General features: G+C 36.2%; 1 protein-coding gene across 2 annotated transcripts in view; it reads right to left on the minus strand.

The window, feature by feature from the left end:
• The window catches only part of LOC122401125 (protein RUFY3-like), a 38,241-nt gene that overhangs the window by 15,547 nt on the left and 6,961 nt on the right, over nt 1–15,733 (minus strand). For both annotated transcript variants that reach the window (XM_043403074.1, XM_043403075.1), the window contains exons 7-11: nt 15,606–15,722; nt 15,392–15,532; nt 13,149–13,246; nt 8,169–8,385; nt 4,177–4,422 (exon numbers count right to left, since the gene is read on the minus strand). In XM_043403074.1, coding sequence (XP_043259009.1) covers nt 4,177–4,422; nt 8,169–8,385; nt 13,149–13,246; nt 15,392–15,532; nt 15,606–15,722 — 819 coding nt within the window. The remainder of the gene's footprint in view (nt 1–4,176; nt 4,423–8,168; nt 8,386–13,148; nt 13,247–15,391; nt 15,533–15,605; nt 15,723–15,733) is intronic.

A 15,733-nucleotide genomic window follows, 5' to 3' on the forward strand; every position in this document is an offset into this window, starting at 1 on the left:
TGTCATTTAATTGACACTAAACATACCACGACCAGTAAAATGACAGTTTTTAAAATTTCATTTAATAAATAGGAAATACATAGCAAAGATGAAAAGACAGAATCTTCAGTTTTCATTATCTTAGAACAGTCTAACAACGAATATTAAGGAATTTTCGATCGAATATTTAGTTTCGACGTGGTGTTAAAAAAAGTATTGATTTTGTCACAGTTTTTTCTAATTTTTCCGTCAAAACTCAACCATTTTATAATAAATAATTATTTTTAAAAATCCGTACGTGCAACTGAAGCTATTGTCTTATAGTTTAAGAAAATTGCATGATTCTTTATTTCACAACTTGCAGTGAAAAATTACAAGTCCGCCCGTTTCTAAGAAATTTTTGGAGGCCTCTCATGCTGGTTCCTATTATGGCTATAATAATTAATATTTTTATACGAAACTTTTACAAGAAATAGTTCAAGAAATGTACTTTCGAAAACATTAAAAATTGATCTGACAAAGTTTCATAGATACGCCCAAAAAATTCTTGAAAATTGCCTTTATTTTCAACCGCCACAGTAGTTTTCCCCCTTAAAAGTACTAAAACTTAAAACGCGTGCAGTTCCAAAACTACTAGTGTTTTCTCCATGACTGATCCACTATTAAAAGTGGCAAAGCCTCCCCTTTAAAATAATTTGTGTTTTATGGCGATCCAACTTTCCGTTTTGGAGATATTGTAATTTATATGAAAGAATCATTTTTTAAATTTCACTATCTCTTTCTCCGTCTTACGCGTCGCACCTCTCTCTCGCGCATGTGAGTCGTGACAATCGTGACCGAGTGACGTAATGTTTACTATTTACTACGAGCACGTGCGGTCAACAACCTTGCCAAGGCCGTAGTGAAAGTTCATTGATTTCGCGACGGAAACAATGAAAAGTAAACTAACGCTTCGAACACTTGTATCTCGTGAATTAACCACGCGATCGACTTGAAACAAAAATCATTATATCTCCGGAACTAATTACACTATTGACTTGAATGAGCACTCGTTTTAAAGAGCATTTCATCCTCTATCCGAAAAATATATCAATTATTATTATTTAAGCTGTCTTTTATGTTTATTTTGCAATTTACTTTTACGATATCTACCCAAAGAAGTTTCAACAATTCCTATTAATGGTGTGCTATAAAACTGGATTATTAATTATTTATTTAATTGAAAATGATTATTCATTTGATCAGTCTTATTAGGAATAGGTATACATGAAGTGTCGGTAGGATTAATGTTAATATAAATTAGTCTACAATATGATTCTAGAGACTGGAACAAGCAAGCATAGAAAAAATTCATACAAGAGAATGTTAAATCCTCCAGGCAGGGCCATCTTTCGAGGACATAATTTCCATACTTCATGAAACGGTGCAGGTGCGATATCCACTTGCACTTGCTTTTTAAACTGAACCATGCATTTTTGTTACATAAATCAATTCTTCTCATCACTCTGCATACAGAAGTGTTGAGGTACGACCATTCCAATCGCAATACTTTACGAGATATTTCGTATTTTATGATAGGATATTACTCCATCCCAGCAGGTGTTCAAACGTTTCACCATGGACGTTCCATTTTATTACTCGCTCACATTTTTTATTATATTTTAAAATTACAGCAATTACATTAATCCAATTAAAAGAAACTTCATTAAGGGGGTCTTCTCCTGTAAACTGCCAAAAAATTCAATTCTTTTTTTGTGCATTTTCTTAAAGAATATAGTTTTAGAAATACATGTGCGAAAGCATATCACTAAACTCCTAAAATTAATGAAGGTATACGTATTGTTTGGTCGAGCTATGCCTGTTTGGGCGGTCTGATCCTTGTGTTTAGATGCGTTTTTTTCAAAACTATCTTTTCTAAATTGGCTACCATGATATCTCAAAATCTACTCAATCGATTTCATACAAATTTGACGTGTACCTTTAATACATGTGTCGCTGAAGCCCATACTAGAATGAAGTCAAAATCATTATTCTTTCTATTTTTTTTTTTTAGCCTGCTAAAGTTAAAAACAAGAAAAAAAACCATATTTCAATTTGAAAATAGTGCCACTTTTATAATTATCAATTTTGTTCTACCCTTTTAGTACCGACTATAGAAAAATATTACAGCACACATTTTAAAATCTGGTTGGAAGAGGTCTTTTTCCCCAATACTAAAACAACGTCTGTATTGCTATTAGACTCCTGGAGTGGACGTTGTGAGCAAGATGTACGTAATGCGAAACCAACGGGTAAAGAAATTATAATTAAGACGATACCAAAGGGTACCACTGAAAAATTATGTTAGACGTTTCTCCGACGATGTATTATTACATGATTACGACGTTAATCTTCATTTAAGGAATAATGTAATTAAATTACAATCACCCTGTATATGTGAAACGCCGATGCAAGATCTTGCATAGTTTTTTTATAAAAAAATACCAAAAAGAACATGAAAAAACGCGTTTTATAGTCTAAGACCCCCTTAACTCAGAATCTGTTAGAATTGTCATTCCACTTTTCCCCGAAGACTTCCCGATAATTTTGAATAATAAATAAATACGTGTATCCCATAACGAGTTCCAGATAAGCCATCGAACGCAACATACTCGTTATCCTGTCGCAAACCAACATTTTTCTTCCGCTCCATTGGCCTCCGAAAGCCTTCAAACGATTACCATGGTCCCTGATTGAACGTTTTCAAATGGTAATCGAATCGATCCCATCCCTGCTTGAAACAACTTTCCTTGCACCGGGGTTGAACAGTGGCAACAAATTGCTCGAAACGAATCAACTCCCGTCGTTTTTTCACGTTTATGAAGGTAAAGGCTCGGCGGTGCCATTAGCGAGCCGGGCGTCAAGAAGCTCCAGTAAATCGTGTCTATCGTGCACGTCCACGAAATTTTGATAAGATCCATGGGCACATAAATTTTCCCGCGGAATATATCCGTATGACGAATGCACGAATACACTCTCCGCAGACCTTCCTTATCGATGCACGCAACTGCGCCTCGAAACGATCTGATCTGGCTGAATACTTTAAGTGCTTATATCGTGCCTCCGCGTGATTCAGCCACGGGAGAAAAAAAGCCGGAAACTTTCGCAACTTTTTCCTGCTCGCGATCGAACCGACGCACGCTCCTCTCGATAGCTCGTTGTTATAAAGACATCATTTTGATTCCCGACGCTTTCGTTGCGTGACCACTTCGACGTGAAAAGTCGAAAAACGCTAATTGCTCGTCGATTGCTTCGCCTACGCGCTTCCGTACATTTTTAACGTACATATTATGACGCGTCACGCAACTGGAACAGGTTCTATTTAAAATTTTATATGCGTTTGGTGCACGAAATGGTCGATACGTTGCACCAGGAAAATGGGTTTTGGTATTGCACGTTTTCCGAAAGAAAACTCGACATAGTAATACTGTGCGTTCGCGAGAAGTTGGCTAGCGAAAGGAACGCGGGTCTAATCGGTTCCCCGCTCCAGTTTAGTATCGTCGCTATTGGTCGAAATGACGAAAGTGGGGATGGGCCAATCCACTAGCCAACTTCTCGCGTACGCACAGTAGCTGCTCGAACCGTTCATGGTTTTGAGTTGAGGGTTTTGCGTAAGGTTGCTGTTATTATCGTCGTTCCTTTACGAAAGTTGTCAACCGTTGGTACTTGGGGTTTGCGTGGTAACGTGTAATCGAACCGGGGATCTTTTCAATTATTCCTGGAGATACGCGAAGGAGGAAACGCGTACAAACGAGAAGCAAACCCTGTTGTAATTGGCCAGCCCTAACAACGATACACCCCGTTATCTGTAATAACAGAACTGTCGTGCATCAAAGTTCTCACCGGCGCACGCGATTTCGATCTGCCGGGGTTAGGTAGACGAGGTCGAAGGAGGCGTGTACCAACGCCGCGATAAAACCTCTCGACGCCGCCGTCAGCATCGTTGAACGCGTACGAGGTTACCCTCTGGCCGACCCGGACGCCCGGACAGGGAAAATCTGGACCGTAGAACCAGTAATTTCCAGGGTGGCAAGGATAATTGAACGATTAAGCGGGCCGCGGCGGACTTTCATCCGAGAGTCTCTGGACAAGGTTGGGTCGAAAGAGGCGACCAGAGCCGAGATGGAAGGCGTGGGGGCAATTAAAAAGTTTGATTACCTTACGACGAGTGATGTTGAACTCACGGTTGCAGCCCTTGCAATGGGTGACCAGGCGATCGTTCGCCCAGGTCGTCGCACCCTCTTGCTTCTGGTGCTGCTGTTGAGCGTTGTCAGCGGCCTCCCGTAATTCGACGGCCGCCAATTTGGCCGTGCTCAATTGTCCCCCAAGTTCCTCCAGAGTTCGTTCCTGCTCTGTACAGATATCCTTCAGCGCGTAGTGCTCCTCCTGCAGCGCCATGTATTTCTGGAACACCGGGGCCAGGCTGGGAATTACATGTACAACGTCTGGAAACTTGCCTGGAAGTACGTTCTTCCGTTTGTACTTCGATACTAGTTGTTATCGGGGACTCTTAAGGCGGAGACAATGCGATTGCGAATCGAGATGCACCGGCAATTAGTGACGAGGATTCGATTTTCCAAGCGGCGGGGCTTTTGGAAGATTGACGGAGTTTTGAGCGAAAGAGAGTGTCTGAAAAGGCTGTCTCCTAATTATCCGTGCCGGAAAATCGATTCGTCGCGACACTGATGAAGATACGTAATCGCTCGCGCATCACACTGAATCCTAGTTAGCGAGAACTTGGAACTCGACTCGCTAATTCTTCGTTTATCATTAATACCTTTACCCTTTTCAAGACCAAATTATTTTGCTCCTAATAAACAAACATGCAAATTTATACTCACCCACGGCATTCATCAATTTTCTCATGTCATTGGAAAATATAACTAAAAACATTCATTCGTAACTCAAGACTCAACTCTCTATCTCATGAATTTTATTTTCACGTTCAAACAGGAAACCGTACCATGGTAATTTGTACGTTTAGAGATTAGCAAGGGAATTGAGTAATAAGTGGTTCGAGCTACGAAGCTGTTACACATCTCTACTGTACTAAATTGGTGTATTTAAAATTACAAATTTTTCTTGCGTCTTTGCATCTTGAAAATAATCAAGCTTTGGTTAGTTATTTTTGAATTACTTAATCTCTTCAAGGATACTGACACACATGTATACATTTGGAATTTTAATTATTTTAAACAATACATCATAATAGTTACTACTACATGAAATTTCTATAAGAACACTACGATTTTCTACAAAATATTCCTTTATTTTATAAATATCTGGTATGAGAAAAATTTTCGCCATCCACCGCATCGTTACTGGGGTACAATAAATATAAATAAACTCTCGTGTTCAACGCTTGGCAAACAAAAATAATAATATACTGATAAAGGCAATAACAAAATTTCTATAAGAACACTATGATTTTTAGTAAGAATTTAAGGAATGCTAGGAAATAAATAAGGTGTAATAGAAACTAGAAAAGCAATATACAGGCTGCTCGGCCATTCCTGGGAAAAATTTTAATGGGAGATTCTAGAGGCCAAAATAAGACGAAAATCAAGCATATTAATTTCTTGATTGAGACGTCCTTAAAAAGTTATTAAAAAATTAAATTAAAAAATTTTAAATCATTCTGAAAAAATTATTTTTGGTTGCGGGACTCAATTACAATCATTTTTGGTGAATACACATACCCCCGAAATCCTACCCACTTTCGATAAAAAAAATTCATGTAGGTGCTGAAATTTTTAGACGAAATTAAAAAATTTCAATTCATTCTAAAAAAATTATATTTAGTTAAGGGGGTCAATTACAAGCATTTTTTGTGAATAGACATATCCCGAAATCCTACGCATTTTCGAGAAAAAAAATTCTTTACCGAAAATCTAATGTGAGGCCAGAAATGCTTCCTTGAAATTTCATGCGAATCATTAAAATGTCATAACTCCTGAACAGACTGAACGATTTTAATGTTTTAAACGGCAAACAACGTACATCCTGATGCAGAATATGTAGAAATTCAAAAAATACCCGAAAAGTTGTTCCTTAACCCCGTAAAGTGAAAAAAACCCTATAAAAATGGCCCAATATTCAAACGGCCATAACTCCTACAATAGTGAACATATTTCAATGAAACTTTTTTCTGCAGTAGAGCCCTTGGGTACCTACAAAAAAGTATTAAACAACTTTTCTGTGCAACGCCAAACAAATTTATTACAAATCAAAAACGAATTTTTAAGAAATATCGACAGGTTCTATCCACTTTTTAGAAAAAAATTCAGTACGGGCGGAACTTTAAACGTCAATAACTTTTTAACGAAACCTCCATCAACAAATTAGTATTCTTGATTTTCGTCTTATTGTGGCATGTAGAATCTCCCATTAAAATTTGTCCCAGGGGTGACTGAACACCCTGTATACATCTGGAGGAAATAGTTTATTTTTATCGTAAACAAGATATTACAGTTTAAGACACGGAAATATGGGGAAATATGTATAAGAATAGTCTTTTAAATTTGTCTCAGAGAATTAAATTGAAAAATTAGTAACTGGTACTACCGCCCTTCTTCTTAATTATATCAAATATTCTGTTTTTCATACTAGTAATTAGTTTCTGTAATGTTGTTTTTTAACTTTTATTGCATTCGTATTTTATTCCACTGTCTAGCTCTTTAATATTGTTTCCCATTTTTATATAATACGCGATCACACGAGTTTATTTACATTTATTGTAGCAACGATGCGGTGGTTGATGAAAGATTTTCTCTTACCAGTACCAGACATTTATAAAATGAAGGAATATTTTGTAGAAAATCATAGTGTTCTTATAGAAATTTCGTGTAGTAGTAACTATTATGATATATTGTTTAAAATAATTTAAATACCAAACGTATACATGTGTGTCAGTATCCTTGAAGAGGTTAAGTAATTCGAAAATAACTAGCCAAAGCTTGATCATTTTCAAGATGGAAAGACGCAAGAGTGAATTGTTTCGTCTTTCTTATTGAAAATATTTGAAATTTTAAATACACCAATTTAGTACAATGGAGATGTCTAACAGCTTCGTAGATCCAACCTCTTATTATTTAATTTCCGTGTTAATTTCTGAACGTACAAATTACCATGGTACGGTTTCCTGTTTGAACGAGAAAATAAAATTCATGCAATAGAGAGTTGAGTCTTTTTACAGGAAAGTGTACAAAATTGAATTCAATAGGAAGCCCCTGTAATTGATTCACTCCTGCTATTTCACTGATCGGCTCAGTTATTACGAACAAACTTTTACTTTACGTGACTAAAATATGAATATCTATCATTCTGAGGAACGGTAGCCATTAGTCGAATAAAATGGTATGAATAGTATTTTAGAAGTGTCCTGTATTTAAAGGGAGAATGATACTTTTGCCTAACTACAGCTCGAAACTACTCGATCGTGCATTTGATAGAATAAAAAATTCTAGAAAAGTCTTCTGAAGTCTCGATTATGTATTTTTCCTTAGTACAATGAATTTACAACGATGAATAGTACAATGAATATAGAACTCCATTCAACTGAAATCATCGATAGACAAACAATTCATATAACTGAATAGTCCATATAATAGTTCACTAATTCTCATCGCTACCTATTGATTTTTCGTTCAAATAACCGGAGTTCACATACAGATAAGTGGATTCAATCGTGGAACAGTTCAGTTAATAGAGCATTGAGTAAAATTTCGTTCCAATAAATGGAGTTGCACTGTACTAGGAAGAAATACATCATTGAAAAATGTGCAAAAATTTATACTAATAATACTACTAATAATCTTTGTCTAAAACACGTGCTTTACTTTTCTCACGATCCTTTCTCTCTTACTACAAGTCTTCCATCTTAAAAAAAGCACTTGTTGCTAAACGACCACTTAAGAATACTTTTCCATAAAACTAATTGAAAAATTTATCTTTGAAAAGTCAAAACTGTAATAAAACCCAATAACTTTTTGTTACCACATTTTGCAAGAATTTTCTTTTGAAAAATTGATGAAAATCACCGGGGAAGTACTCTTAACAACACGACGCAAGAAACGGTTTTCCCACACAAGTATCGAGATTCCCGTGTGCTATGGAAACACCTTGTACGTACATTTAACGGATTAACGTACCTCGGACACCCGCCGCAACTGATCAATCTCCTGGTGTAATTGAGAGATCTTCTCTACGTTGGAAATCGATGCTTCCTGCAAGGAGGTCCTCCATTCACGTTCGACTCGCAATTCTCTCTCAACCCCGATCGTCCTCGCCTCCCTCGCTGCTGCTTCAGCCCCCAAAATCCTCACCCTCTCTTCCGCCCCGGATTTCACGCCGTCCATTTCCTTGCACCTGATTAAGTCAAACCGCTGGCACTTAACCATCAAACAAAGGTCGTTCTCTCACGTTTCGTGAAAAACAGTTGGAGGAACCCGAGCGTTTCGTGAACGTGTCTCTTTTTTAGTGGATGATGTTACAACACTGTCACGTGCTCGATAAATGGCGAAAGAACGAAAATGGTTCCGGGTAAGTGCGCCGATAGTTGACCATTTAAGAGAACATTGCCGTGGGAACCTATATATACAGCAAATCCTCGACTTGTTCGGTTAATTCGTTCAGAGTGCTTTCTATTTAAGAACGGTTATAAATTATTGCAGGGAGAAAGAAAGATCAGAGTTAAGAATAATGTGTACCATATCGAATAAGTTTTCGAAGGCTGATTAAATTGTCCTAATACTACTAGCAGATTCCTGCCAGAGCTCATCTTCTTTGGTCCCTGCAATATAATACTTCTTTCTGAGGATTCACTGTATATCTTTTTCAATTCTTAGGATTAGTCTTAGGATAGTTTCAGTAGCTGACACCAGCCAACATCGAAAATTCTAGCGCAGCTCAACAAGTTTAATAAGATAGCATGTGACGCTTAATATTATTTAGAAGAAGCAAGACCATGGAAGGTTGAAAAGGATCGAACAGTGTCTAGGGCCCTTATTTAACTTGTCGAGCTGCGCTTAACCCTTTTCTGACTCAGTATTTAAACCCATACGCTGTTAGAGGAAGAACGGGGAAGCGAATAAAATTATAAACACCAGTACTTTCCAAATAAAAACGCAAGATATAACTGAAAACAATGTGTCAACTACTGGTACATGATCAACTATCGACACCTTTACCTCACGTATGATCTTCGATTGACAGATGAGACTGAATTAGATTTACTGAATCGATGCTGATTTGCGAGAATAATTAAGCGATGAAGCGATTGAATTACAATTAATGAATGTCGAAAATGAAGATGAATGGAAAAAGTACCTATCGATTGGAAGGTAATGGATACTCTTTTATACACGAATGTAAAACTGCTATTATTATTTTAAATTTGTTATTGAGAAATAATCCACCATTGATGTATTTCAGTTTTTATTAAGATATTGTAGTATACTGTATTCATATAACATATTGGGACACCAAGTTTTGGTTACATTTATTTTTAGTAGCGTTTCTAGATATATTCATGGTTATAAATGTAATCATAAGACTCCAGTCTATTCCAATTCCATGTGAAAATAATGTATTTCAGGCACTGTCTTGCGATCATTTGACGATTTAATTTTAATGACCCAATTTCTTACAGCATTCGAATGCAACTACAATGAAACTTTCGTACAATTTTGCGACACTGTCCTGTCCAGATTATATTCAAACGGTCGGTAAATTATTATAATAACCGACACGATCACTCGTTTAAGCAAAATTCGTTTCACTGCAGTTTTTCTGCTCGAGCTTGCAGAAATATTAAGCTTTATAGTCGAAGGAAGTTACGAAAGCAAAGATCTGCAACTTAGTTCGAAATCCCGTCGAAAGTCTGTCCATGATTATTCATGGCTGAATATCATTATCCGGCCGAAGAAACGACCGGAATGTTTTTTTAATGGCTCTATGCTCTAATCCTTGAGCAAATTCGGCAAGATCTTAGATCCCTTCGCTCGTTTATTTTTCTTTGAATTCATCATCCGATCGTTATTACTGCGAAAACTTAACTTACCTTGTTCGTTATCAGAGACTCGATATTTCGTCAGAAGTAAAAGCAAAACGAAAATAGATATAAGGACTTGAATATCCACTTATATTTAAAGTTATGTATATTAAACATTCCGTAGAAATTAAATTTTAGTAATCGTACGATTAAATTTAGAAGTGTGAGTCATAAACAAACGAAAAGATTTAGATCATACATTTTTCTTAATTCGAAAATGGGTTTAACAAATGAAGAACATACATTCGTCTTACGTCTATACCAAGAATGGAGAACCTACGGCATTTTATTAATTTAATATGTTCATTGTTTATAAATTTTATATTATTACCCTTCTATATATATATATTTTTTCAAATGGAATCATATGTGTTTTTCTATTTTAATTGTTCACTTTATTTCGCGTATAAAAAATATAGAATAAGATACTTGAAAGATGATTAATTTGTCACAGGTTTCAAAATGAAACATAAAAAAATGATCAATTAACATGATGGTCATCAAGTGATTACAAAAATGTGATGATGAAACATTTAAGCATATTTTTAAACAAAACACGAATTTAAATAAATATTTTGTATCATATGGAGAAAGCAAAATCAGCCAAACTAGAGCACAAGAAAATCGATGTTTTCGCTTAAGTTTGATTTATAGTCGTATTCAGAACGGAACTAATAATAATTTGACTAACTTCCTTTAATTGCAACATGGATAATTTCATTTTGCACTCAGATATAAACCAATTTCATTAATGAAAAATTAGGTTCAGAAAGTACTGTTCTATTTGAAAGAATAATAATAACTGGATTAAATTTCTCTCGTGCTGCAAAGCGCACGTTATCTTCCAACCAACAAGTCTCGCCGAGTTATCTTGCGATACCGCATTGAAACTGAAATTTAATAAAAGTTCTCTAATCGAATACTATTTTAACGTAGGGGCAGAATTCGTAAAACTAGCCAGTAGATTTTAAATATTTTAAGTTCATTCTACTATTTAAAAAATATGAAATGAAATGAAATTCAATAAAAGTTCTTTAATCGAATACTATTTTAACGTAGAAGCAGACTTTGTAAAACTAACCAGTAGATTTAAATATTTTAAATTCGTTCTACTATTTAAAAAATATGAAATGAAATGAAATTCAATAAAAGTTCTGTAATGGAATACTATTTTAACGTAGAGGCAGACTTTGTAAAACTAACCAGTAGATTTAAATATTTTAAGTTCATTCTACTATTTAAAAAATATGAAATAGAAGTTCTCTAATCGAATACTACTTTAATGTAGGGTCAGACTTTTTAAAACTAGCCAGTAGATTTAAATATCTTAATTTCGATTTACTATTTAAAAAATATAAATTGAGTTTAATTTTAAAAAGTTTGAGAAACACTGGTTTAATATACGTATTACCCCAATATCTCAAAAACGTAACAAAAGGGAATGTGGGCAGGTGTAAAATAATTGAGGCTGATTTTTCATTCGCCACACAATACACAATACACAATACAGATACGTCTAATGCTAAAAGTTTCTCCACCCTTGGCCCAAACGATGATGATCTGAGGGTAATCAAATGCAAACTATTTTCTGTCATAAATTTATTTTCGCTGTGTTGATACAAGCACATGTAGTGTATCGGTGCATTATAACGACCATTGCTCGATGCTTACACATAATTATATTCGTAAAGACAGTATGGCACGTTTGCTCTGTTAAGTCTCTTGGTGAACATGAACGACCGTACCGTTTCGAAACGCACAAGCGGTACACGTAACGATGAAGAATGATCACAAAACAATTATCTGGCTACAAAATCAAACAGGGGGAAAAAACGAAATACGGTTGAACCGACTGACACAAAATCTGAAGAACGACGTGAATGATAGAAATGATCGCAAGTCAGTTTCTGAAATACTGATCGACAGGAAATCACGAATCACATGTAATTGACGTACAATCGATGAAAAAAAAAAATAGAAAAACAAGTAAAAGAAAAAAATTTACATTTCACTCAAGAGCCCAATCAATTCGACAGCCTTGACATCTTTGTGTCTTAGGTCCGCTAGCATCGTTATATATTTGATCCTAGCGGTTCATTATTTGACGAGGTATAAATCTACCAATTATTGCGCGAAACGTGAATATCTCTATAACATTAATATTTTATACATAGACGTAATATATTATTCGAATAGCCTTTGAGTGAAGGTTTGCCAACATCCCCGTTAACGACAAGTCAATCTGTTATTTTTTTTTTCTCTCTATTGCGTGTCTCGGGCTAAATCTACGCTAAATCCGATCGCGTTTCGCGATGCCTAAGTAAAAAATAAATAACCTTTAGCTACAACCGTCAGGCGTGCATCGTTTCCCTCGATACCACTGCGGAAAAATGCTCGATAGACGGCTATAGAAAATTCCTTATCGTAACGATTATATTTGTACGTAAACGTTTAACGCGAAATATTTTTGGTGCCAACAGGTTTCGTCCGTTTGTGTAGCTACGCTGTTTCCTCGAGGCACGAGAAAAAAAGAAACGATAAAATGCAAAGTAGAAGACTTTGTGAGCTTAAGAGCATTGGCGAAGCAACGATTTTGCAAGACCTTCGATGATCCAAAAGCTACTCTGCTGCTAGATTGTAAAGAAACGTGATGCAATCGTTGGAGAAACCATCCTTCAAACAGTGTAATTTCGTTTGATGTAAAATATAAAATTTAAATATTAGTATCACATAACGAAATTTTTAAATTTTTAATTATTTATGGAAGCAAGAAGGAATGCCCCTTTTCCTCTGCGACAATTTTAATGAAATGAAAGCTCTTTGGGCAACGAAAATTCTTCGTCGCCCACACGATGATTCTAAAGGTAGGACATGAAGGTTTTTATGCGATAACGAAATGTTACAATCGTGGAACGAAGTCATGAAACCCATAGGTATGTTCGAAGAGCGAGATGAAATGTAGATAAGCGAAAGATGTGATGCATAATAAGGTTAGCGAACGCTTTGAATGTAACCTAAGACTGATGGATCAGTCGTGCTTATGAAGTAACTAACACTAATGAAAGACAAATAAACATACTTTTCATCCAATTTTTGGATGGCCTCAGTCATCGATAGCGTCTTAGCCTCCAATTTAGTGATCAGTTCTGTCTTATGCTTAAGTGAGCCTTCACACTCCTGAAATAAATCTTTTTTCAGTAAAAAGCAGAAAAGATTGTTGTGTTTTCCCGACTAAGAATAGCCCTGAAATCGCACAATGTTTATAAATATGATTTACATATACAGTTTACAATTGCACATCAGCCTGCGATAGTATAATAGTGTTAAGTGTAAAATAGCCTTCCAAAAAGATTAGAACGACACGATAAATTGTATCATAATAAAATTAATCGAAAAGGCATGCAACGTGAGTTCCCGATCGCTTGGGTCCTGATTTTCATCGAAACTCAGTTGATAAAGTTTCCGAAAAAATATTGATCACCCGTCTACCTGCATCATTCTACTCTTGCCTTTGTCTCGTGGATGTGTAAAGGGAAACTGCAATACGTATAAACGAATCTATTCACTCTCGTAACATGGCGATATTCAACAATAAATCCTGCGGTAGAGAATGATCGTTGCAAGTATGACAGGACAACTAATATTTCCTTTTAAGTACAGCATTAATCCCACGTACTCGAATCAAGTACCAAAGACACTCTATACAGAATTACGAACGTAATCGAAACTTAATGGAAGAATAAAACACATAGCAATTTAAGTTTACGAACAGCATAGTACAATAAAAACCTCTACCGACATTATTGTCATCAATAGTTCTGTGTATATAATAGCAATTTCATTAACAGCGCAATTATGCAGTAACAGAGCACAGCTAATTATATAGAGTGTCTCGATCAAATCACACCTTGATAGACACTTTATTCAAAGCTTACCGATGCATGAATTATTAGATAATTAACTGCCCGATAGTTCAATTAATTTTCAGTAATTTTCTATGCATTTCAAATATATGAAATTCTGTTTCGTGCGAGTTCTAAGTAATAATTTGATATAATTGTTTAGTGTCAGGTGAAAATATTTCTGAAAAGTCCAACGACGCTTCAAGATTTATTCTGTAATCTATCTGTCGACTCTATCGGTTCTACGAAACCATAACGAAATATTAGTAATAAGAATAAAGTAACGTAATTGTCACGCTAAGTGCAAGTACACGATTACCGGTATTTGCATAGATATGCTTCGAAACGTGATTGGACGTTTCAGAAGCTCATTGGGTATAAAAGAAACTGTAGCATTTCGCACGCTTTCAATTAGTCAAGACATTGAACGAAGTTCCAGGGTGTATAATATAAAACACATTCTCGAAAGGAGAAACCATTTTATAAATCCGACTGTTCCTGCGTTGCTGAAGCTTCCACAGGAATCTCGCCGTTGCATTTACTTTGATCAGAAGCAGGATCAGAGTCTGTTAGTTTCTTGTCGTTAGGGCCTTGTTGTTGCTGACTGTCAGCCTTCTTTCGTCCGTTATCATTGGGAGGATCTTGTTGATTACTGGATTGATTGTTAGGTTGATTATTAGGTTGTCGTTGACCGTTACTCGGTCGTTGGAAACTATTAGTGGGTGGCTGTTTATTAGCAAATTTTTGTTGATTACTGATAGGCTGCTGTTTATTATTAGAAAAAAGCTGCTGATGGTCAGTGTTGTGAACATTGTCTGCTGACGGGCAACCACGCGGCGAAGTCGGGCTAGTTTTATTAAGAATTGATTTAGAGACACTACTCGGCGTAGTTGGGCTACGCATATTGTCCCCGTCCTTCATCAAATGGTTGTACTTCTCCAGGTTATGCAGTATCTTGCCGATTTGATTTGTCTTCGCGTGAAGCCGGCTCACCATTTCGCCTTTCTGCGTTAATTCGTGCTCACACTCCTATAATGGAAACACGTCCAGAAACAAAGAATTTTCTAAACCTAACGGAACCCCTAGTGGCAGATGATATCTCTAAGGTACAGAACATTCTAAGCGGAATAAAGGTTCGCTAAAAAAATCTGTAAAGGTCGATCAAATTAAAACAAAGAAGAAAAGAATTACCGTGAAATCATTTCTTTGGCATGCAGCGATAACAAGATACGAATTAACATTGTGCAATAAGGTATCGTAATCGCAACGAGGATATGCCTCGTAATCGTCGAGCATGATTCCGAATTTTCGTTAATCGTTTTCGAAGAAAACTGCATTTCGATAATTTTTTGGTCGTTCTGGTATTACGAAGCACACCGCGGTACGATTGACGCAAGAAAAAGGAGTGCTTGGTCGTCACCTGTAGTTTTTTGTACATTTCCAAATTAATTAATTTGATCTCATCGAGCTGCCGCCGCAACGATATGATCGTGTCTTGTTTCTCGTGGATATCTTTCTCCAGCAGTTTCATAGCCACTTCCATCTCGGATTTCATACTGATCTGTTCGAAGAAAACCAATTTGTTCAAACCGTCGACTTCGATATTAACCATTCTATTGTAAACGATCCTCCACCTGTAGCTCTAACTCCTTCTCTACGTCCTGACGCATTTTCTTTTCGCTCTCCACTCTACTCCTCAACTCCTCGATCTCCGCTGTTGTTTCAGTGATTTTAATAGGCGGTTTCCCGTTCTGAAACCAAA

This window comes from Colletes gigas, unplaced genomic scaffold (assembly GCF_013123115.1).
Source record: "Colletes gigas isolate AHSC1104 unplaced genomic scaffold, ASM1312311v1 Colletes_gigas_Sc00022, whole genome shotgun sequence".
In the NCBI taxonomy this organism is placed as follows: domain Eukaryota; kingdom Metazoa; phylum Arthropoda; class Insecta; order Hymenoptera; family Colletidae; genus Colletes; species Colletes gigas.